At 42.0% G+C, this 22,608-nt stretch overlaps 1 protein-coding gene across 5 annotated transcripts in view; it reads left to right on the forward strand.

Annotated features, from left to right (window-relative positions):
- The window catches only part of CCDC77 (coiled-coil domain containing 77), a 39,524-nt gene extending 24,766 nt beyond the window's left edge, over positions 1-14,758 (forward strand). For all 5 annotated transcript variants that reach the window (XM_078338338.1, XM_078338339.1, XM_078338337.1 and 2 more), the window contains 8 exons: positions 42-138; positions 1,589-1,661; positions 3,177-3,265; positions 4,833-4,981; positions 10,202-10,421; positions 12,754-12,879; positions 12,970-13,122; positions 13,882-14,758. In XM_078338338.1, coding sequence (XP_078194464.1) covers positions 42-138; positions 1,589-1,661; positions 3,177-3,265; positions 4,833-4,981; positions 10,202-10,421; positions 12,754-12,879; positions 12,970-13,122; positions 13,882-14,028 — 1,054 coding nt within the window. In that variant the 3' untranslated portion in view covers positions 14,029-14,758. The remainder of the gene's footprint in view (positions 1-41; positions 139-1,588; positions 1,662-3,176; positions 3,266-4,832; positions 4,982-10,201; positions 10,422-12,753; positions 12,880-12,969; positions 13,123-13,881) is intronic.
- Positions 14,759-22,608: the final 7,850 nt, after the last annotated feature.

Genomic DNA, 22,608 nt, shown 5'->3' on the forward strand with positions numbered 1-22,608 from the left:
GACATATAATAATGTGTGTTTGCTTTCTATGAGAATTATAGGGAACTAGAAGACAAGAGAAAGATCCAGAATCTCTTGGCTCTTGTGGGAACAGACACTGGAGAAGTGACCTATTTTTGTAAGGAGCCTCCTCACAAAGTAAGTAATCTTTGGTGGAGCATGGTGAGGGTGGCTTTACAGATCACAGGTTAGGGCCCGTCATCAGAAGAACTTTAGCATTTGCTAGAGAAGGCAGATGGAGAATTAGCTATCATAATGCCGTGTTTGCCTGAGTTTTAAAAGCCTTTTTGTTTGAAGACCTTGGGAAGTAGCATTGTTTACCTCGTTTCACTGTTTAGAAACCTGAAGCCCAGAGGGGTGGCTGTTTTAGTTGAGATAGAGAGAAAAGCAGGAGCAGACTGTGTGGAAGACAGTTTTGGTACTTAAGTTGCTTTTTAAATCTTTGTTTATGCTGATTGCAAATCTAATCCATGGTCTTTATTAAAAACAAACACAGAGTATAGTAATCTATCATAGGAAAATGGCAGGTTCTCATAATCCTATACCATAGAGATAATTCGTTATTAATAGTTTGGTATATATACTTCCATCTGTTTTTCCATTCCTATAGAAATAGTTATGTGTATATGTATACTATTTCTTTTTTTTCACTTATATAAACAGTTTCTGAGCATTTTTATACATATCTGTATATGTATATATCCATTTCCTAAGGGTCTTTGGTCAAGAGCTGCTTTTTTTTTTTTGAGACAAAGTCTCACTCTGTTACACAGGTTGGAGTGCAATACGCAATCTTGGCTCACTGCAGCCTCTGCCTCCTGGGCTCAAGCAATCCTTTCACCTCAGCCCAAGCAGCTGTGACTACAGGTGTACACCACCATGCCCAGCTAATTTTTGTATTTTTTATAGATATACGGTTTTACCATGTTGCCCAGGCTGGTCTCAAAACTCCTGAGCTCAAGCAATCTGCCCGCCTTGCCCTCCCAAAGTGCGGGGATTACAGGCATAAACCACCACATCCACCAAAGAGCTGCTTTAAAAAAAATTTTTTTTTAATTCTTTTTAGAGCTGAGGTCTTGCTCTGCTGCCCGGGGTAGACTCACACTTCTGGGCTTAAGCACTGTCCTTCTACCTACAGTCAAGTATCACTGTGCCCCAAGCTATTTTTGTTTTTGTTTTTAATCATGTATTACTAAATAGCCTTGCAATTTTATTTAGGTATTTATTTTATTTTTTCTAGAAACAAGGTCTTACTCTGTTGCCCAGGTTGGAGAGCAGTGGAATGATCATAGCTCACTGCAGCCTTGAGCCCCTGGGCTCAAACAATCCTCCCACCTCAGCCTCCTGAGTAGTGGGGACCACAGGCACATGGCACCACCCGGCCAACTTTAAGTTTATATCATCAACACAGGGTTTTATCCAATTTGTTACTTTGCCTGCGTGGCCTCTCATATGCATGACATCCTTATATAATATCAATTTTGACAAATTTAACTTGGAGTTTTCGATCTGCAGAACTAAGGCAGATCGAAAAGTAAAATATTACATTTATAGGAAGGCACTTCTATACCAGTTTTTGCTTCTTCAGGTCACCATTCTCCGAAAGACTATCCAGGCTGTGGGTAAATGTGAGCAGAATGAATCTTCAGCTTTCAAAGCAGGTAACAACCATTTAACCTATTAGAAATTCTCATTGATGCAGAATTGAAAATCACAGTGCAGGCTGGGCATGGTGTCTCATGCCTGTAACCCCAGCACTTTGGGAGGCTGAAGTGGGCAGATCACCTGAGGTCAGGAGTTTGAGACCAGCCTGGCCAACATGGTGAAACCCCATCTCTACGAAAAATACAAAAAATTAGCCGGCGTGTTGGCAGGTGCCTGTAATCCCAGCTACTTTGGAGGCTGAGGCAGGACAATTGCTTGAACCCGGGAGGCAGAGGTTGCAGTGAGCAGAGAGATCACACCATTGCACAACAGAGCAAGTCTCTCTTTTTTTTTTTTAAATGGAGTCTTGCTCGTTGCCAGGCTGGAGTACAGTGGCATGATCTCAGCTCACTGCAACCTCCGCCTCCCAGGTTCAAGAAATTCCCCTGCCTCAGCCTCCTGAGTAGCTGGGACTACAGGTGCGTGCTACCACACCCAGGTAATTTGTGGGTTTTTGTTTTGTTTTGTTTTTCTTTTGTATTTTAGTAGAGATGTGGTTTCACCATGTTGGCCAGGATGGTCTGGATCTCCTGACCTTGTGATCTGTCCGCCTTGGCCTCTGAAAATGCTGGGATTACAGGCATGAGCTACCACATGTAGCCAACTCTATCTCAAATAAGAAAAAAAGAAAATAAAATCACAATGCAGACAACTGGAAATATTTTCCTACTGTACAGTGATAATTGACATTCATGATGATGCCTTTGGTGATCTAATGTCTTAATGAGCTTTTCGAATCATCCAAGAAATTAAATTTTGCTCAGTTCAATTTTTAGTCTTCCTTATTTTTAAAATAACCTTGTCTTTTGTAAATTGTGTGATGTGTCATAACCAAAATGTTTAAGTTTTGTTTTTCTTAATCTGTTTGTTGATTGATTGATTGAGACAGACAGGCTCTGTCACCCAGCCTGGAGTGCAGTGGTGCATTCTGGTTTACTTTAACCTTAAACTCCTAGACTCAAGTGACCCTCCCACCTCAGCCTCCTCAGTAGCTGGGACAATAGGCATGCGCCACCACACGTGGCTAATTTATTTTATTTTGTGTAGAGGGGGGTTCTTCTCACTCTGTCACTCAAGCTGGCCTTGAACTCCTGGCCTCAAGTGATTGTCTGCTTTGTCTTCCCAAAGCACTGGTATTATAGGCATGAGCCACAGCACCTGACCTTATTCTGATTAAATAGAATTTTATTAAGAAATAGGCACAATTATTTTAGTGGTATATTCTAAGGAAAATTTAGTGGTTGATTGTGCCAGAAGATGAATATGATTATTTAGGTGACATCCTGCAGAGTTCCCTTATAGAGATTCCTATTTGAAAAGTTAAGCCCTGTAGTTACAATCTTTCCCTTTTTCCTCCTTTTCTTCCCTTACAGGTAAATGAATCTGAACTCCTCTGCACAGGAAATGCTGATATTTCAATAGCAGACAGAAAAGCTGGGTAAAATCTTGATTGATTTTGTTTTCTATTTTAGATCCTAAAATAAGCAAAAGAAGACCATCAAGAGAAAGAGAAGAAAGTTCTGGGCATTATCAAAGAGACATACAGACGCTGATCCTACAGGTAAAGAATGTATTTTGGCAGACCAAGATGGCTTTTATCCACAAGTTGAACTTTATATAACATACCTTTAGTATCATGTGGTAAGTATCTTATTGCATACAGGTTACATTTAAGCACCATGTGATTAAGAAAATTGTGGCCATTTCTAATTTCCAAGAGCTTATATTTTAAAACCATCCTTTTCTATTGGAACATTCTAAAAGCGCTACTCTGAACCTTTCATTCAATATGCTAAGCCCCACCCACCAAAACCATTATAAAGTAAGAATTCTCTGGCCTACGGGTATACAGAGAGTTGCAGAAGGAAGCTTGTCTGTGCTGATATATCAACATTTGGTGGTACATTCATTTATTTAGTGCATGAGTTCTAAAGTCTGGGAAAGTGATGAACTGTTAACCTCCTGGTTATTATGTGTCATTTGGAACCATGATTTTTCATCTAATTGCACTAAAGTTTCTGTCCTCATTAGGATAAGTCTCTTGATTTAAATGACAGTTTTTACCTTTGGCCAGTGTCTCCATGTGGAGTCATGGCAGCCAGATGAGAAGGAAATTACATTATATTCATTTTGCTCTACATGTTGAAACCAAAAACTAAGAAAAGAGTCATTTTGTTTCTGTGCAGCTAGAGTGTATTAACAGGGAGGCAGTTAGGGAGACAGCGAAAAGGCACAAATCATAGGGTCGAGGAAATTGAATTTTGTAGCTTAAACAAAGCTACAAATGTTGATGCTGGGTTTTGTGTGGACAAAAATTCTTCTCTTGTGTAGCCTAACCCCATTTATAAGACATTAAGAGGAGGCCGGGCAAGGTGGCTTTGCCTATAATCCCAGCACTTTGGGAGGCTGAGGCAGGTGGATCTCGAGGTCAGGAGATCAAGACCATTCTGGCCAACATGGTGAAACCCTGTCTCTACTAGAAATACAAAACTTAGCTGGATGTGGCGGCACATGCCTGTAATCCCAGCTACTCAGGAGGCTGAGGTAGGAGAATTGCTTGAACCAGGGAGTTGGAGGTTGCAGTGAGCCAAGATTGTGCCACTGTACTCCAGCCTGGTGACAGAGCAAGTCTCGGTCTCAAAAAAAAGAAAGACATTAAGAGGAGGAATTGGGCTGGGCATGGTAATGCCTATAATCTCAGCACTTTGGGAGGCCAAGGAGAGATGATTGCTTGAGCCCAAAAGTTTGAGACCAGCCTGGACAATATAGTAAGACCCCATCTCTATAACCCGAGACCAGCCTGGACAACATAGTGAGACCCCCATCTCTACAAAAAATAAAAATAAAATTGGCTGGGTGTAGTGGTACACACCTGTATTCCTGGAGGCTGAGGCAGGGAGGACTGCTTGAGCCCAGGAGATTGAGGCTGCAGTGAGCTATGATCACACCACTGCACTCCAGCCTGGGTGACAGAGCAAGACCTTGTCTCAAGACAAAGAAGAGGATTAGAATTGAGACTTTTCGTTTGTGTTTGTTTTTTAATTTTTCTGGAGAGAGGCTCACTTTTCCTAGAGATATGAAGTAAGTGGAAGTAGGGCTGGATTTCTCACACTTTTTGGCCTGTCTAGGTGGAAGCACTGCAGGCTCAGCTGGGAGAACAGACCAAACTTTCTCGAGAACAAGTGGAAGGGCTCATGGAGGATAGACGGATTCACCTCGAGGAAGTACAAGTTCAGCACCAGAGAAATCAGGACAAAATCAAAGAACTAACCAGAAAGTGAGTGTCTAAGAAGCTGTACCTAACAGGTGTTTTATTTTTCTGAGTGGCTTGAACGTTAACATTTTGTACTTGAGCAACTGCGGGTCATAGAGCTGAAGGGAACCTTGAAAAAATTGTCTTCCTCAGAAACACCTGCCTCTAGGTGGATGAGTGTCTCGCTTTTCTAGGCATGCTGTTGAAGAGCTGATGAGTTTTTCACCTGCTCCTTTAAATCCATTTTAGCGTTTTAGCTTGCTTCTGGTGGTTAAGAAGTTCTTTGGCTGGGTGCAGTGGCTCACGTCTAGGCGACAGAATGAGACCCTGTCTCAAAAAAGAAAAATGTTATTTTATCCACTGATGTGCTGTCTGACTCAATGTACTAGGGTCCTTTTCATTTGTTTGCCCCTTCATGAATATGGAAAAGATGAGTTTACATATCTATACCAAAAAACCTGCACACTCAGTATTTTCATCAGAACTCTGCCAGTGCTTTTTTCTAGAGATGTGTCATCATTTTTGTCTTCTAAGAAATTTTTGACCCAAGAAAGGCAGGATTCTATTTTTTTCAAACAGATTGAGTGGGTATAGTGTATTCTTGGTTATCAAAATACTCAAATAGCTTTGGGATTTTGAATTGGTAAATATCTATGATGTGTGAAACAGCATGATACATACTGTACGATCTCAATCCCATAAAATTGGATGTTGTGTCTACACACACGCAAGACTTAGAACGTCCTATAAAGTTTACAGTTTACACACTGTAAAGTGCCTCTGATTGTGGCTGACTTTATTCTCTGCTTCTTGTGTGTTTCAGTTTCCTATAACGTACATACTTTTTAAAAATCATTAGGCTGGGCGTGGTGGCTCACATCTGTAATCCTAGCACTTTGGGAGGCCGAGGCGGGAGGATCACACCGTCAGGAGTTAAGACCAGCCTGGCCAACATGGTGAAAACCTGTCTCTATTAAAGATACAAAAAGTTAGCTAGGTGTGGCTGCGTGTGCCTGTAATCCCAGCTACACAGGAGGCTGAGGCAGAATCTCCTGAACCCAGAAGGCAGAGGTTGTAGTGAGCCAAGATCACACCATTGCACTCCATCCTGGGCGACAGGGCGAGATTCCATTTCAAAAAAAAAAAAAATCTAAACAAATAAAAGCAAGAAATAGCAAACTCTGTCCTCATGGTTTTTGTTCCTGACCCGCTTGTCTTTCTTTACTTTTCTGCAGTCTGATTTCATCCCCACCATTTTATGAAGCATGCCCTTTCTGGGATCATCATTGACCTCTTAACTTTTTTTTTTTTTTTTTTTTCTGGAGACCAAGTCTCACTCAGTTGCCCAGGCTGAAGTGCAGTGGCGCCATCCTGGCTCACTGCAACCTCCGCCTCCCGGGTTCAAGCAATTCTCCTGCCTCCCAAGTAACTTGCATTACAGGGGCACGCCACCACACCCCGCTAATTTTGTATATCTAGTAGAGATGGGGTTTCACCATGTTAGCTAGTCTGGTCTCGAACTCCTGACCTCTGGTGATCCACCTGCCTCGGCTTCCCAAAGTTCTGGGATTACAGGCATGAGCCACTGCGCCCGGCCATCCTCTTAACTTCTAAGACCAGTTATATCTCTGTTCAGTCCTTATAATACTTAGTATCTTCCTGCATATTTGCCATCACTGATCAGCCCCTCATTGAATTCATTTTTCTTGATTTCTGCAGCACCTGTCTTTCTTGGTTCTTCTACCTGTCTAACCACTTCACCCTTTTGTCTGGTTCTAGAGGCCAGACCTATGCCATAAGGACATCCTCAGTTGAAGGTGTTTGAGCCTGTCAAATTCACCATTACTGAAACCACACACACTGTCTCTTCCCACAAGTGCCCGCGTCCGCATCTCAAACCTACGACTTTCTTTCGTTTAGTTTCATGGCATCACATGTATTCAGTTTCCTAAGCTTAAAACCACAAGATCATCTTCAACTCTTAAACTTACTCCTTAATTCCAAACACTATGGACTGTAAGCCTAAAAACCCTCTTAAGTCCATTCTCTGCTCTCTCTTCGTTTTGTTTTGTTTTTCGGTAGACAGGGTCTGTTGCCCAGAGTATGAGTGCGGTGGCGTGATCATAGCTCATTGCAGCCTTGGACTCCTAGGCTCATGCAGTCCTCCTGCCTCAGCCCTCCAGGTAGCTAAGATTACAGGTGCATGCCACCAGACCTGGCTTACTATTATTATTTTTTGTAGAGATGGGGTCTCACTGTGTTGCCCAGGCTAGTCTCAAACTCCTGGCTTCAAGCAGTCCTCTCACCTCAGCCTCCTGAAGCACTGGGATTACAGGCATGAGCGACTATGCCAAGCCCTGCGTTCTTATTCTTACTACATTAATTCAAGCTCTATTCCTTTGTTTAATTGTTGCAGTAATCTACCTGTTCTTCCTGTCTCTGATCCTTTGTATTCTTACAGTCCTCCTGACTACTATGATTAGTTCCTCTGTTAGGAATTATCAACTGGTTAAAAATATTTCATAGTCTCCACTTACCTTATGATTAAGTCCTGATACCTTAGCATCAGTTTTTAGGGACATCATCATCTGACATCAGATAAACCTTCAGCCTCAGCTTCTCCCCTGTTGCTGTAGTTCATCTTGTGCTTCAGCCAGACTAATTATAACTATTGTTTATGGGACACTTGTTACGTGGCAGCACCTTCCATCACCTCCTTCTTTGATGACTTCTCTAGGCCAACTTCAGTTCTTCCTTCTCCCTATTCCCATGTTTAGCATGCCTCTGTGGTGACACTTATCACCATGTATTATAATGCTGCCTTTGTTCCCAGAGTCTTGCTGTGTGGCCTCTGCCCTGCTCTCTGTGCACAATAGGCCCACAGTAAATGTTTGTTGAATACTTAACAGTCCTTATCAAATTGTACCTTACCATCGCTTTTGTGCATTAAACATCCTACCTTTTAAAATATTTTCTCATGTTACATTCTTCATTCTTATATCATTTTCTTACTGTCTTCCCAAACTTTTCTAGTGTCTATTTCTCCATTGTCAAGTGTGGTGATTAAAATTGGACATGATATTCAAATTAGGATCTCTGAAAATTGCAGAGTAGAAAATGTCTTCTGGCCCTTACAAGCTATGTTTCTTTTCTTTTCTGTTTTTGTTTGTTTGTTTGTTTCTTTGTTTGTTTTTGAGACAGAGTCTCTCTCTGTTGCCCAGGCTGGAGTGCAGTGGCGCGATCTCGGCTCACTGCAATCTCCGCCTCCCAGGTTCAAGCAATTCTTCTGCCTCAGCCTCCCAAGTAGCTGGGATTACAGGCACTCGCCACCCCGCCCAGCTGATTTTTGTGTTTTTAGTAGAGACAGGGTTTCACCATGTTGACCAGGTTGGTCTTGAACTCCTGACCTCAGGCGATCTGCCCACCTCAGCCTCCCAAAGTGCTGGGATTACAGGCGTGAGCCACCACACCTGGCCTACTATGTTTCTTTTAACATAGTATAATGTGTTTGCATTTGGCCAGTATTTCTCCATCTTCATTTTTATTTTAATATTTTTTCACTTAAGTTTAGCATCTTGACTTTTCATTGGGTTTTGTTTCTAAGGGACAGATATTTTTAAATTGTCACAGTAATTAGTCATTTTTTATCTGTTTTTCCAGAATATCAATAACTTTCCTTGTTTAGCATTATCTTCACATCTGAGCACGTGATCGGTTCCTTCCATTAGATAGATCTTCATGAAATCCAAGGCCATTAATGACTGCCCTTTGGGTGTCACTTTCAAGCTACTAGTATTTTAACAACCCCATACTTTCCCGGTTTGTAATTGAGAACATAATGTAAGACAGAATAAAATAACTCATTGAAAGTGGGGGAAATCCGTGTGGTAACTGAATCAATCTCTCTCTATACACACGCATACATACCTGACTGCACATTATTCAACTTGTGCCACTTACTCTACTGTGTGCTTGGCACTATGCTATCATTTTCCTCTTATCTGTTACAAAAATAACTAAATGGATCTGACATTATTTGTTCAGTAGAAAACTATAGCAATTGTTTCATGATATTTAACATTCTCACAAGCAGTTAGATCATTCAGTATAGCATTTTTCTAGGTGTTGATGTTAAACTGATGAGTTGCTAGCTTCCAGGGGTATTGTTTTTAGAGACAGAAACATTATCTATCCCCAAATTTCAGGAAATAGTCATCAAGAATCTGTTTACTGCCTGTGTATGTCTAGTAGTTACTATTATCCTTGACAATTTCATGGCATTGGGCAAAAATAAGCAATAAATAAGGTATATGCTTTCACTCAGGCTGGGAAAAAGTGCATGTTGACAGTTAAAATATGACAGGTGAGCAAGTGTTGGATTATAAGACGAGAACATTAACACTGTTATGGAATTTCAGAGAATGGAGGAACTAAAATAGGCTAAAGTTGTTGAAAATGACTTCATATAGGAAGTTGACTTTTTAAAAAGGAAGCTAGGTGCAGTGGCTCACACTTGTAATTGCAGCATTTTAGGAGGCTGAGGTGAGAGGATTGTATGAGCCCAGGAGTCCCAGACCAGACCAGCCTAGGCAACATAGCAAGACCCTGTCTCCTTACACACAAATATTTTTTTAATAAGCTGGCACACCCCCTGGGAGGTGGTCTCAGCTGCTTAGGAAGCTGAGACAGAAGGATTGCTTGAGCCCAGGGGGTCGGGGCTGCTGTGAGCCGTGATTGTGCCACTGCACTTCAACCTAGGTGACAGAGCAAGACCCTGTCTCAAAAAAAAAAGTTATTTTTAGAATAAAAAAGGATAAGATTTTGATACAGGCAGTTCTAGATGGAACACAACATACACAAAAGCAAAGCTGTTTTTGATACTTTACAATTTGTGTTAACTTGTCAGAAACCATGATTTAGTTCTTCCTTGTCTTATTCCTAGGGATGGTCCATACTTATGCAGCCTATGTGTAAATATCCCTGCAGTCCTTCCAATCATAAAACCTGAAATTAGCACTCAGGAAAATATCTGTAAAGACCAGTCTATGAACCAGTGAGCATGGGTAGACACATTACACTTTGCCCAGTAAAACATGTAAGATTGCCAGTGATCAGATTTTTAAAACTGCTAATATTTGACAAAATGTATATATTATACAATTTTAAGATAACCACTCTCTTCCCTTTTGGAATAATCCTTGCTTTCAAGTGTGCTGTGTGTGCATCTTATACTTTCTTTCCTAGTCTTCACCATACCCAAGAACTGCTCTATGAGAGCACCAAAGATTTTCTGCAACTAAGATCTGAAAACCAAAATAAAGAGAAGTCATGGATGCTTGAAAAAGATCATTTGATGTCAAAGATTAAGCAATATAGGGTGCAGTATAAGAAGAAAGAAGATAAAATTGGAAAAGTGTTGCCTGTCAGGCATGAGAGTCATCATGCCCAAAGTGAATATATTAAGGTAATGTCCTTATGTCTTAAAGAAGTTATTTATTTTTCTGGAAGAGTGGAAGGAATTCCAAATAACCTACAATTTGTAATATAAGATCCATTCACTCCAGGAAGCTCTTGTAGCAGCTACAAGAGCTTCCTCAAGAACTAGGTTTCAGGCTGGGCACGGTGGCTCACGCCTATAATCCCAGCACTTTGGGAGGCCCAGGTGGGTGGATCCCGAGGTCAAGAGATCGAGACCATCCTGGTCAACAAGGTGAAACCCCGTCTCTACTAAAAATACAAAAATTAGCTGGGCATGGTGGTGCGTGCCTGTAGTCCCAGCTACTCGGGAGGCTGAGGCAGGAGAATTGCTTCAACCCAGGAAGCAGAGGTTGCAGTGAGCCGAGATTGTGCCATTGCACTCCAGTCTGGGTAACAACAGCGTAACTCCGTCTCAAAAGAAAAAAAAGAACTAGGTTTCAAAGAACAGCTGATCATTACAGTGTTTGAGGATTTAAAATATTAGACTTGTTGATTCATTCATTCAACAAATATTTATTGCACTCCTGTTATGGATTAGGCTCCAGAGTTACAGTAATAAATAATCTAAACAAGGTCTGCCCTCATGGTGTTTATATTTTAATGGGTGAGGAAAAACCAGAAACATTAACAAATAATTAACAAAATTATAGATTAGGCCGGGCATCATGGCTCACACCTGTAATCCTAGAACTTTGGGAGGCTGAGGTGGGTGGGTCACCTGAGGTTAGGAGTTCAAGACCAGCCAGACCGACGTGGTGTGAAACCCCATCTCTACTGAAAATACAAAAATTAGCTAGGTGTGGTGGCAGATACCTGTAATCCTAGCTACTTGGAAGGCTGAGGCAGGAGAATCACTTGAACCCAGGAGGCAGAGTTTGTAGTGAGCCAAGATCATGCCGTTGCATTCTGTCTTGGGCGACAGAGTGAGACTGTATCTCAAAAAAAAAAAAAAGACTTTGGGAGGCCGAGGTAGGTGGATCATGAGGTCAGGAGTTTGAGACCAAGAGTTTGAGACCAGTCTGGCCAACATAGTGAAAACACATCTCTACTAAAAATATAAAAAATTAGTCAGGCATGGTAGTGGGCACCTGTAATCCCAACTGCTTGGGAGGCTGAGGCAGGAGAATCTCTTGAACCAGGGAGGCAGAGGTTGCAGTGAGCCAAGATCGCCCACCACACTCCAGCCTGGGTGACAGAGCAAGCCTCTGTTTAAAAAAAAAAAAAAGTGGTATTCAGGGAATAAAAGAATTACATGAAGACTATATGAAGTTGCTGGAAGTCAATTGTATTAATAGAAGGAACACACAGGGACACTTACATCTAGTGTTTTTGTTCAGACCTGAAAAATGGGACTAAGCTTGCCATACAGACCTTGAGGAAGAGCATTCCTGGCAGAGGGAAAAGCAAATTTATAGGCTTGGAGTATGTTCAAGGAAATGGAAGGCTGGTGTCATAGCTGTAGAGGAATAAGTAAGGAGGAAGTTGTATGCTCTTTAAGAAGGCAGGGTCAGCAGCAGCCCATTGTGGAGGGCCTTGTGCAACATGGTACGAAGTGTGAATTTAGCTCTCAGAAGTGTTATGTCCTTGAAGGATTGTGTGAAAGAAGTAACATGGGCCAGGTGTGGTGGCTCCCGCCTGTAATCCCAACACTTTGGGGGCCGAGGTGGGCGGATCACAAGGTCAGGAGTTCAAGACCAGCCTGGCCAACATAGCGAAATCCCGTCTCTACTAAAAATACAAAAATTAGCTGGGCATGGTGACGCACACCTGTAGTCCCAGCTACTCAGGAGACTGAGGCAGGAGAATGGCTTGAACCTGGGAGGCAGGGATTGTGGTGAGCCATGATAGCACCACTGCACTCTAGCCTTGGCAACAGAATGAGACTCCATCTCAAAAAAAAAAAGTAACATGATCTGATTTGGGTTTTTAAAAGATCATTTTAACTGTTCAATGGAGCACGTATAATAAGTGTTGTTCATATTTCTTCCTTTTTAAAGAAGAACTTTAGAAATGTAGCCCAAAACATGTACTGTAATGTCTTACTTGGGACAGCTTCTGAGCTCCATTGTCTGACTCTTCCCAGAGCCAAAAATATTTGTTTGAATTTCTATTGCATACATTTTAGAATAAGGGCTTAAGAGACTAGTCTAGAAGTAGGAAATTTTCAGATGTTTCTCAAAGCTCTTGTCGTCTGGTTCCTTAACTCATTTTGTACCTTTGGAAATCTCTTGTTTTCTTTCTTTCTTTATCTAAGTGCTATTTGAATTACCTAAACTGTAGAACTGATTATTAATGGTTTTTGTCCCTTTGACTTGCAGTCCCTAAAAGATAAGTTAGTACAAGAGAAAAAACTGTCCAATATGTACCAGGAGCAGTGCATTTCCTTAGAAGAAGAACTTGCCCGAATTCGTGAGGAAGAGGGAATGAGGAGTGAGATCTTCAAGGTACAGAATTGTCTGCCAGTTATAATGGAGTAGGAAGTGGGAAAACTCTTCCGTCACCTTCATACGTGCCTTCCCATTCCCCGTATTTAGGATCGCGCTAACAAGATGGGGAAGCGTTTACAGATAATGACAAAACGCTATGAAGCATTGGAGCAGCGACGTATCTTGGAAGTAGAAGGCTTTAAGACAGATACTAAGGTTCTCCGACAGAAACTGAAAGACTTGGAGCAAATGTTGTATAAGGTAATTGCAGATGCTGAATTGCCACAAGGGAGAAAAGAGGTGGAAGTGAGGGAACACTGGGTCACGATGGTTCCTTCAAAGAAGGACGCACTGTTTCCCTGCTAGTAGACACTAACAGATCACCATCTTTAAGCCTCCCTGAAAATTGGTTCAACAAGTACATGCTAGAGAGAATATACAAATACCCTGAAATCATTAAATGACTGCATCGTGAATACTTCCAAGTAAGCTAAACTTAACAGAAATTGTCATCCCTCCTAATTCAAGAAGTAGATTAAAGAATTATGTCTGTTTTACAGTTGGGGAAAGTGAGTAATTGAGTGATAGAGTAATTTTTTCCAGCAGACACAGCTTTTTAGAATACAAGTTGCCTCAATGGCATTCTTAATGAGATTTAGCCAGTTAGCTTATGTTCCAAGCAAGGTTAGTTACAGAAAAAGGAGATGCCTGCTTTGATTCTTTGACAAATTTACCAGTGGTATTGCTTATTCTGGTCTCTTACTCCTCCGCCATTGGTCATTGATCTCTATTTCAAGGCTCCTTTATTGTATGGGAAGGAGTTTCATGAGATTTCTGCCTTAATTCTACATTTTCCCTCTTTAGTTAGCCACTGAACAAACTAAGGATGGAATTTATCTTATGTACTCAAAATCTCATAAACAGGAGTCAGCATAGCTGTTTTTTTGACTGATATCTCTGCCCATTTCTTCTTCTTCTCCTCCTCCTCCTCCTCCTCCACCTCCTCCTCCTCCTCCCTAGGTAACAGTTAATGCCCTGGCAAATCAGGATCTCGCCATTCTGTGTGAAGTCCGTGACAGCAATAGACGGGCACATAAGATACAAGGAGAACTGAAGAATCTTAAGTCCAAAGTGTTTGGTCTGGAAAATGAACTTAGAGTCTGTTGATGTCTACTTTTGGAAATGGCCCCCATTTGGAAGAGGTGTGCTTCTTAAAACCTCAGGACAAGGTCATCTGCTGCCAGACAATGTAGACCTGAGTTGACTAGAGTGGTGGCATTATTCTTCATTATTATGAAGACAGGGTGAAGAATCAAGGACCACTAGGAAAGCTTTTCTTCATGCTCAGCTTGCTTTATCATTTTTGCTGTCATTTTACATTTGTGCGGAGTGGGGGCCTCGTCCCAAACGACTGAGAAGCTTTCATTATTTATCCCGTCTGTATTGACAGGTTTTGGGTGTTTTTAGAAGGCAGTGATGACGAAAGCGTAGGAAGAAGGTATTTTGCAATGAGCTTGACTGAGTGTCTGTGGGAAGAACACTCTCCCTAAAGAGAGCGAAGCACTCACGGAGGCTGCGTTTCTCCTGAGCTCAGGAAGAAGTCAGCACATCGCAACTTGTCACATTGGAGTAGGCGCTCATTCTATTTCACCTTCCGTCACGCACAGAACCTCAATCACATTTTTGGGCAATTTCATGATGTTTCACCAGAGGGCGCTAGAGACTCTACTCAAACAAAATGTCCATCTGGATAAACAAAGGAGACACTTTGTCAAGGGTGAATGAAACTGAAATGATCCTTATATGGAAAGTTTGATACTTTATCACTAACATGGCTTTTTAAAAATGGTGTCTCTATTTTAAATAAACTATTTTAAATAAAATATTTCATTTCAAAGATTCTATTTGAATTTTCTGTAACTTCTTCTCAATGCTATGTTTATGCTTTGTTAATGACTCCCGCAGCTCAGTCTACTCTCTCGTTCTATGGCCTCTGCTGTACAAGTTTGGTTTTTGTTTTTTGTTTGTTTGTTTTGAGATAGAGTTTCGCTCTTGTTGCCCAGGCTGGAGTGCAGTGGTGTAATCTTGGCTCACTACAAACTCTGCCTCCCAGGTCAAGTGATTCTCCTGCCTCAGTCTCCCAAGTACCTGGAATTACAGGCACTCACCACTACGCCCACCTAATTTGTGTGTGTGTGTGTGTGTGTTTTGTTTTAAGTAAAGACAGACTTTCACCATTTTGGCCAGGCTGGTCTTGTACACCTGACCTCAGGTGATCCACCTGCCTTGGCCTCCTCTCTAATTCCAAAAATTAGAGAATTTGGGAGTAAGAAAGAACTTTAAATAATTTTCTTCTTTTTTTATGTTTTATGTTTTATTTTTTATAGAGATGGGGTTTCACCATGTTGGCCAGGCTGGGCTTGAACTCCTGACCTTGTGATCCACCCACCTCAGCCTCCCAAAGTGCTGAGATTACAGGCATAAGCCACCATGCCTGGCCGAACCTTAAATATTATATACTCCAACTTACTTAAAAATGACTGAGACATACTGCCAGTGACCTCAGCAATCCATTGATGTTTCTGACATCCTGGTCTCAATTCTAATGACATTCATCTTTATATTAACCACCCACTGGTGTGGCCACTCTTTAAATCTTACGATCAGTTAAAACTATCACCAAGAAGCAGCATAAAATAGAGGAAAGGGCACAGGCTTTGGAGAACCACAGGTCTAGATTGAGTCACACCTCGTAGTAAAATTCTCCAGGCTCTAGTCTCTGTCTGTAAAAGAAACAAAAAGCTACCTGTTTCAGCAGGGAGATTGTGAGGATTAAGAAAGAAAACCTAGTATCCGGAGTATATAAAGAGCTTTTACAACTCAATTTAAAACATACACCCAATTTTAAAATGGGCCAGGGATCTGCATTGGCATTTCTCCAAAAAAGATACACAGATGACCAGTTAGTACATGGAGAGATGCTCAACATTAAGGAAATGGAAACTAATGCTCGCTAGGATGGCTCTAACCAAAAAGTCCGTACCAAGGGTGGATAAGGATGTGGAGAAACTAGAGGCCTCATAGATTGCTGGTGAGAAGGTAAAATGGTGCTTCCCCTTTGAAAAACAGTCTGGCACTTCCTCAAAAAGTTAAGCATAGAGTTACCATAAGACCCAGCAATTCCACTCCTTAAGTATATACCCAAGATAAATAAAAAATAACACCCACACAAAATCTTGTGCATAGATGTTCATAGCAGTATTATTAATAATAGGCCAAAAGCGGAAACCATCCAAATCTCTATAAGCTGGTGAATGGATAAACAATGTGGTATATGCATATAACGGAATATTATCAGCCATGGGAAGGAATGATGTAGTGATACATGCTATTACATGGGGGAACCTTGCAACATTCTGCTAAGAAGGCAGAAATTGAAGGCCACATATTGTGTGATTCCCATACACATGAAACATCCAGAATAGGCAAATCCATGTGGAAAGTAGATTAGTGGTTGCCAAGGGCTGAGAAGAGGGGGCGATAAGGAGTGACTGCTAATGGGTTCGTGGTTTCTTTTTAAAGTGTTGAAAATATTCTAGAATTAGTGGTGATTGCTGTCAAACTGTGAAGATACTTTAAAAACCACTGAATTGAATGCTTTACAAGGCTGAATTTTGTGGTATGTGGGTTATATATCAATTTTTTTTTTTAGATGTGGTCTCACTGTCATCCAGGCTGGAGTCCAGTGGCTCAGCGTTGGCTCACTGCAGCCTCAACCTCAGCTCCCTTAGTAGCTGGGACTGCAGGCACATGCCACCATGCTCAGCTAACCTTTGTGTTTTTTTGTTAAGGGGATTTGCTATGTTGCCCAACCTGGTCTTGAACTCCTGGACTCAAGCAATCCTGCCCTGGCCTCCCAAAGTGCTGAGATTATAGGCATGAGCCCCCACACCCAGCCTATGTCAATTTAAAAACAAAGCAAAACAAAACAACCTCCATGAAATGGCTTAGTCTGGTGCCTATATATAGTAGGCATTCAGTTACAATTAACTGTTACCTATATTTTGGCTTCAATTGACTTCTCAATTGCTCACTACTGCTAATTGGATCTCGTGATATATTTAATGCAATTCATTTCTTCATTCAGTAATTTATTTCTTAAGTGCTATTTATTTTGTTTTGTTTTTCAAGAAACAGTGTCTTGCTCTGTTGCCCAGGCTGGAGGGCAGTGGTACAATCAAAACCTGCTGCCATTTTGAACTCCTGGGCTCAAGCAATCCTCCCACTTCAGCTTCCCAAGTAGCTGGGACTACAGGTGCATGCCACTACATCCAGCTAATTAAAAAAAAGATTGTACAGGTAGAGTCTCACTATGTTCCCACGCTGGTCTCGAGCTCCTAGCCTCAAGCCGTCCTCCTGCCTCATCCTCCCAAAATGCTGGGATTACAAGCATCCCACTGCACCTGGCCCCTTAAGTGCTTTTTATGTTCCAGAAATTATGCTAGATCCTAAATTTACAGAGAACACTATAACACTTGTCCTCCAAAGGTTGGTGGGGAAGATAAACATAGAAAAAACTCAGTAATGAAGTGCAGTGCTATCGGTGCTCTCTATAAGAAAGCAACAGAGAAGGCGACTCACAGGAGTTGCCTGTGAACTGAACTTCAAAAGTGAATTTGGAGACAGACAAGAAGCTGGACCTTGTAGGCAGAGGGACAACATGTATGAAGGCATTGAAGAACAGAATGTTTGGGGAAATGCAAGTGCAGGAGACAGAGCTATGTAATATAAGGCATAAGAAATGGCATGAAATTTCATTTAATACAATTATGCAGACCTGTTAAATATTCAAAGATGCTTTGAATCAATTGAAAATGTTCGGGTTTACTTAAAACTAGAGAAAAACAACTTAATAAAAATCAAATATTTTGTGATATAAAGTCATGCATGAAAAATAATTTGAAATACAAACTCATTTCTTAAAAATTAGGGGCAAGGGGGTCAGGGTGCAGTGGCTCACGTCAGTAATTTAGTAATCTCAACACTTTGGGAGGCCGAGGCTTGCTAGAGCCCAGGAGGTCCATGCCTGTCTGGGCAACATGGCAAAAACCTATCTACAAAAACTACAAAAGTTAGCTGGGTGTGGTGGTGTACATCTGTAATCCCAGCTACGTGGGAGGCTGAGGCAGGAGGATCACTTGAACCTGGGGGGTTGAGGCTGTAGTGAGCCATGTTTGCACCTCTGCTATAAAATAAGACTCTGTCTCAAAGCAGGCGAGGGGGTAAAAGTATCATGAAATAATAAATATATGAAATGTTTATTTCCTGGTAAATGTTTGTATGTCAGATCAAGCTAAGGCACAATCACTTAATTCTAGGATTTATTGCATTATCTGCAGGAACAAATCAAAGGATAGTGCAAAAGATCCTTGAAAAGTGCCATCATTATCATTTGCTCTGCATTTTAAACTTTGTCTTTTAACCGTATATATGAGTAACCTGGTAATAAGTCACCTTTTTATCCATATAACTTTTTTTTAATTTATTTTTTAAAGACAGGGTTTCACCATGTTGGTCAGGCTGGTCTTGAACTCCCAACCTCAGGTGATCCACCCGCCTTGGCCTCCAAAGTGCTTGGATTACAGGCGTGAGCCACCATGCCCGGCTTATCCATATAACTTACGTGATTTTTCACAACATAAAATAGCCTCTGGCTATGTTATTTTTGGTCCAGTCTTATGATTCTCACTGCCTCTCCACCCACACCACGTTAGCTGGGCTACTAAGACTGTAATATTTGCAACATAGCAGATTGCACTATCATCACTCACTGTATCTAGGAACAGAAGGAAAAAGATGGCGCTGTCCTCATCCAGAAGAGAAATTCAGGGTCTAAGCTAAAGGGAGACATTGAGAAGAAAGAGAAAGGGACAGATTTGCAGATCATTTAGGAGTAGAATGGTCATCCTATCTTTGTGATGGATGAGATGTGAGTTAGGGAAGAGTTGAGGAGGTGGGAAGATCACTTGAGCCCAGGAGTTTGAGTGTGAAACCAACCTGGGTAACAGAGTGAGACCTTGTCTCAACAACAACAAAATTAGACAGGCATAGTGTCTCGCGCCTGTAGTCCTAGCTACTCAGGAGACCAAGGAGGGAAGACTGCTTGAGTCCAGGACTTTGAGGTTGCAGTGAGTTAGGATCGTGCCACTGTACATCAGCCTGGGCAACAGAGTGAGACTGTATCTCAAAGGGGAAAAGAGGGATACTTTTCTAACTTCCAAGTTTCTGGCTTGAAGTGCCATGTGTCCAGTGACACCATTAAGTGAGCTTCGATGTTTAGGAGAAGCAGCCTGTTTCTCGTAAATTTGGGAATCGAGATCTGGAAGATAAGTTAGTATCAAAGATTTGGAATTCTAACATACAGAAGGTAATCGGATGTGGATGAGATCCGAGGTGAAAAGCAGACAGAATAAGAAGAGAAGAGAGTCAAAGAGGAGAACCCTTAAGAGTAAGAGGAGCGGTAGCCAGTGAGAAAGGGCTGGTCTGAATAACAGGACCATAGTGTTCTGGAAACTCGGGGACTGAGAACTTCAAGTCGATGGTTGGGAGCATTGTCAAACGCTCTAGAAGAATCATGTAAATTAGAATTGAGGTTTGGGATTTAGCAGCAGGTGAATTTAGAGCAATTTCACTGAAGTAGAGATGAAAGTTGGCTTACATTAGGTTGAGGGATGAGGCCAGAAGGAAAATGGGAAATAGCTTCAGAGTTGATAAAGCCAAAAAAGAAGAGTTTTGATAATTTTAGGCTGGGGAAGACTTAATTGTATTTGCAGGCTAAAAGGGAAAAGCCAAAAGAGTGAGAGGGGTTGCTAAGTAAGAGGCTGGGGGAGCGCTTGTAGTGATGGGTGCAGTAAGAGCATATGAGTTAGCATAAAAACTCTAAGGGTAGCTACCCTGTTTTCAGAGAGGAAATAAAGTCAAGTCCTCCACTGAAAGTGCGATAGGGCGTTGATGTGACAGGGAGCTTGAGAAGAGCGAACGCCGGAAAGATTGAAGGGAGCTGGCAGGGGACGAATGATAGAGTTGTCAGGAGTAGGTCTTGATGAAGGATTTATTGAGTTGAACTGCCTGCCAGGGAAAAAGTGTCTAGGATCGCAGCAAGTCACAGTTTGCTTCATCTGCCCTTCTAACTCCCTAAGTAGGTAAGGGCACAGAGCCACACAGAGCTAGAATAGGCAGAGCAGCAGGAAAAAAGGCAGGTGAAGAGATAGAGCTGGAAGGAGGGTTTGGCTGCGAAGTGAAGGGAGGCCCTGCAAAGAAAACGTTTTGGAAGGGCGTTTTAAATCTCTCCACATGAAAACATTGCTTTATGAGCTTAAGCTGTGAGATAGTCCACTCCTGGACTGGTTGGAAGCTTATTTTCAAGTTAGCCATACAAAAAGCAACTGTGAACACAACCTAGACTTCTAGAGATTAATCACGTCATTGCCTCACATTTAAGATGACATCACAGCGAACCCGTGTTATTGTGTTTAGGAAATCCCTCATTTTGGAGATGATGCCCTTCTTGGGGAAACTGCTAGGTGAGAATATTCACATCCTAAGTGAATGCAGGCACCTATGTAGATGCCTGTGGAGTCAGCTTGTCACTGAGAAACCCACCATCCTTGCCAGAACAGCCTTCTGGGAACTCGAACTCCAAGTAGCAGCTATGATTTTTTATGTTTGCAGATCTCGGCTCTCTCTTTGCCTCTTCAGCTGCCTGGCCTCTTTTTTTTCAGGCTGAGCCAGCCGCTCCATTTTTTAAAAAATTAGGGCTGGGCACAGTGGCTCTTGTCTGTAATCCCAGCACTTTGAGAGGTCAAGACGGAAGGATCACTTGAGGCCAGGAGTTTGAGACCAGCCTAGGGACATAGTGGGACTCCACCTCTACAAAAAATAGAAAAAACTATCTGGGTATTGTGGTGCATGCCTACGGCCCTAGCTACTTGGGAGGCTGAGGCAGGGGGATCGCTTGAGCCCAGGAGGTTGAAGCTGCAGTGAGCTATGATCAGGCCACTGCACTCCAGCCGGGGCTGCAGAGTGAAGCCCCGTATCTGAAAAAAAAAAAAAAAATTAATTAATTAAATAACTTGTGTTGACACATGAACAGAATAGACTCATATATATATAAATCATTATAATAGATACATCTTGAGTTGTTCTGCTAAACATATTTTTTTCAGTTTGGACAAATATTTACTTTCTTCTCCTTGATGATTCAGCTCATCTTTCTATTTTTTTTAGATAATTGTAGATTCACATGCAGTTCTAAGAAATAGTACAGGCATCTTCTGCACATTTTGCCCAGTTTACCCCCAATCAGTGACTCACTCCTTTTTCACTAGTGTGCAGCTAGTGAGTCCTGGTAATTCTAGACTGGACCACAATGTTTGTGATTAGCCTTGCGTTGCCTTGTGACATTTTCCTTCCCTTTGGCCCACAGTGGTCACATCCTCAGAGTTTAACAACAGCAGTGCTGACTTTAAATGAACGATTTCAATATTGCTTTCGTTGACTCTTCCAGAGTCTCTTAATTGGCAACCTTGCCTTGGCATTTGGGAAGGATAATTAATATGAAATAGAGGGATCCAAATTAGGAATAAGCCTAAGTAGTATTGTCATGCACATTTTGTAAGGTTTCATTTGGCCCAAAGCTCAGTAATCAGTGCAGATTGAACCAGTGTGCCTGAGGTTTTTTTACTTAAATTAGAGAGGTGGAGAAATAACATTCCTCATGCTATCCTCATCTCTCATGTCACTCCCTAGGCTAGGCCAGCACCTGATAAACTTCTGTGGAAAACAGCTGTGTTCTCTGCGTGCAGACAGGTCCTCTTGCTTGTTTCATGTCAAAGCAATGAACTCCTTCCCCCAAAAAATGACCTTAGGAAACCCTTCTTTCTTTACGTGTTCTCTGCTCATTTCCTGAAGCCGGACTCTTTTGTCCTCATCTTTGAAATTCAATATTTCTTCCCCTGCATTTTTTTTGAGACGGAGTTTCACTCTTGTTGCCCAGGCTGGAGTGCAAAGGCACAATCTCGGCTCACCGCAACCTCCGCCTCCCAGGTTCAAGCAATTCTCCTGCCTCAGCCTCCTGAGTAGCTGGGATTCCAGGCGCCTGCCACCACACCTGGCTCATTTTGTATTTTTAGTAGAGATGTGGTTTCTCCGTGTTGGTCAGGCTGGTCTCAAACTCTCAACCTCAGGTGATCTACTTGCTTGGGCCTCCCAAAGTGCTGGAATTACAGGCATGAGCCACCACACCTGGCCTCCACTTTTATTTCTTTATTGATTTTAAAACTTTACATAGAGATGGAGTCCCACTGTATTGACCAGGCTGGTCTCAAATTCTTGGCCTCGAGTGATTTTCCTGCCTCAACCTCCCAAAGAGCTTGGATTATAGGCATGAGCCATGGTACCAGGCTGGATTCTATATTTCACCTTGAGTCAGTTGGACTCACCTCTCTCCTATCTGGGTGCTTCCCACCCAGTCTCATGCCCTTGCCTCCTGAGTGTTGATCATGAGCCGGCTGCCTGCCCATCCATGCACTGACACTGCCTCTGGCTCTCCCTGCTTCCTAGGTCTTTGTCCTAGTCTGACTTCTGTGCCTGCTGCACTTGCCTGCTCCTGGCCTCTGATTTCGCTTCTGCTTGTCCCACCAGTTTTGGTGTTTCCAGGAGTTCGACTCGGGGCTCTTTTCACAAGGC

The sequence above is a fragment of the Callithrix jacchus genome, chromosome 9 (genome assembly GCF_049354715.1).
Source record: "Callithrix jacchus isolate 240 chromosome 9, calJac240_pri, whole genome shotgun sequence".
In the NCBI taxonomy this organism is placed as follows: Eukaryota; Metazoa; Chordata; class Mammalia; order Primates; family Cebidae; genus Callithrix; species Callithrix jacchus.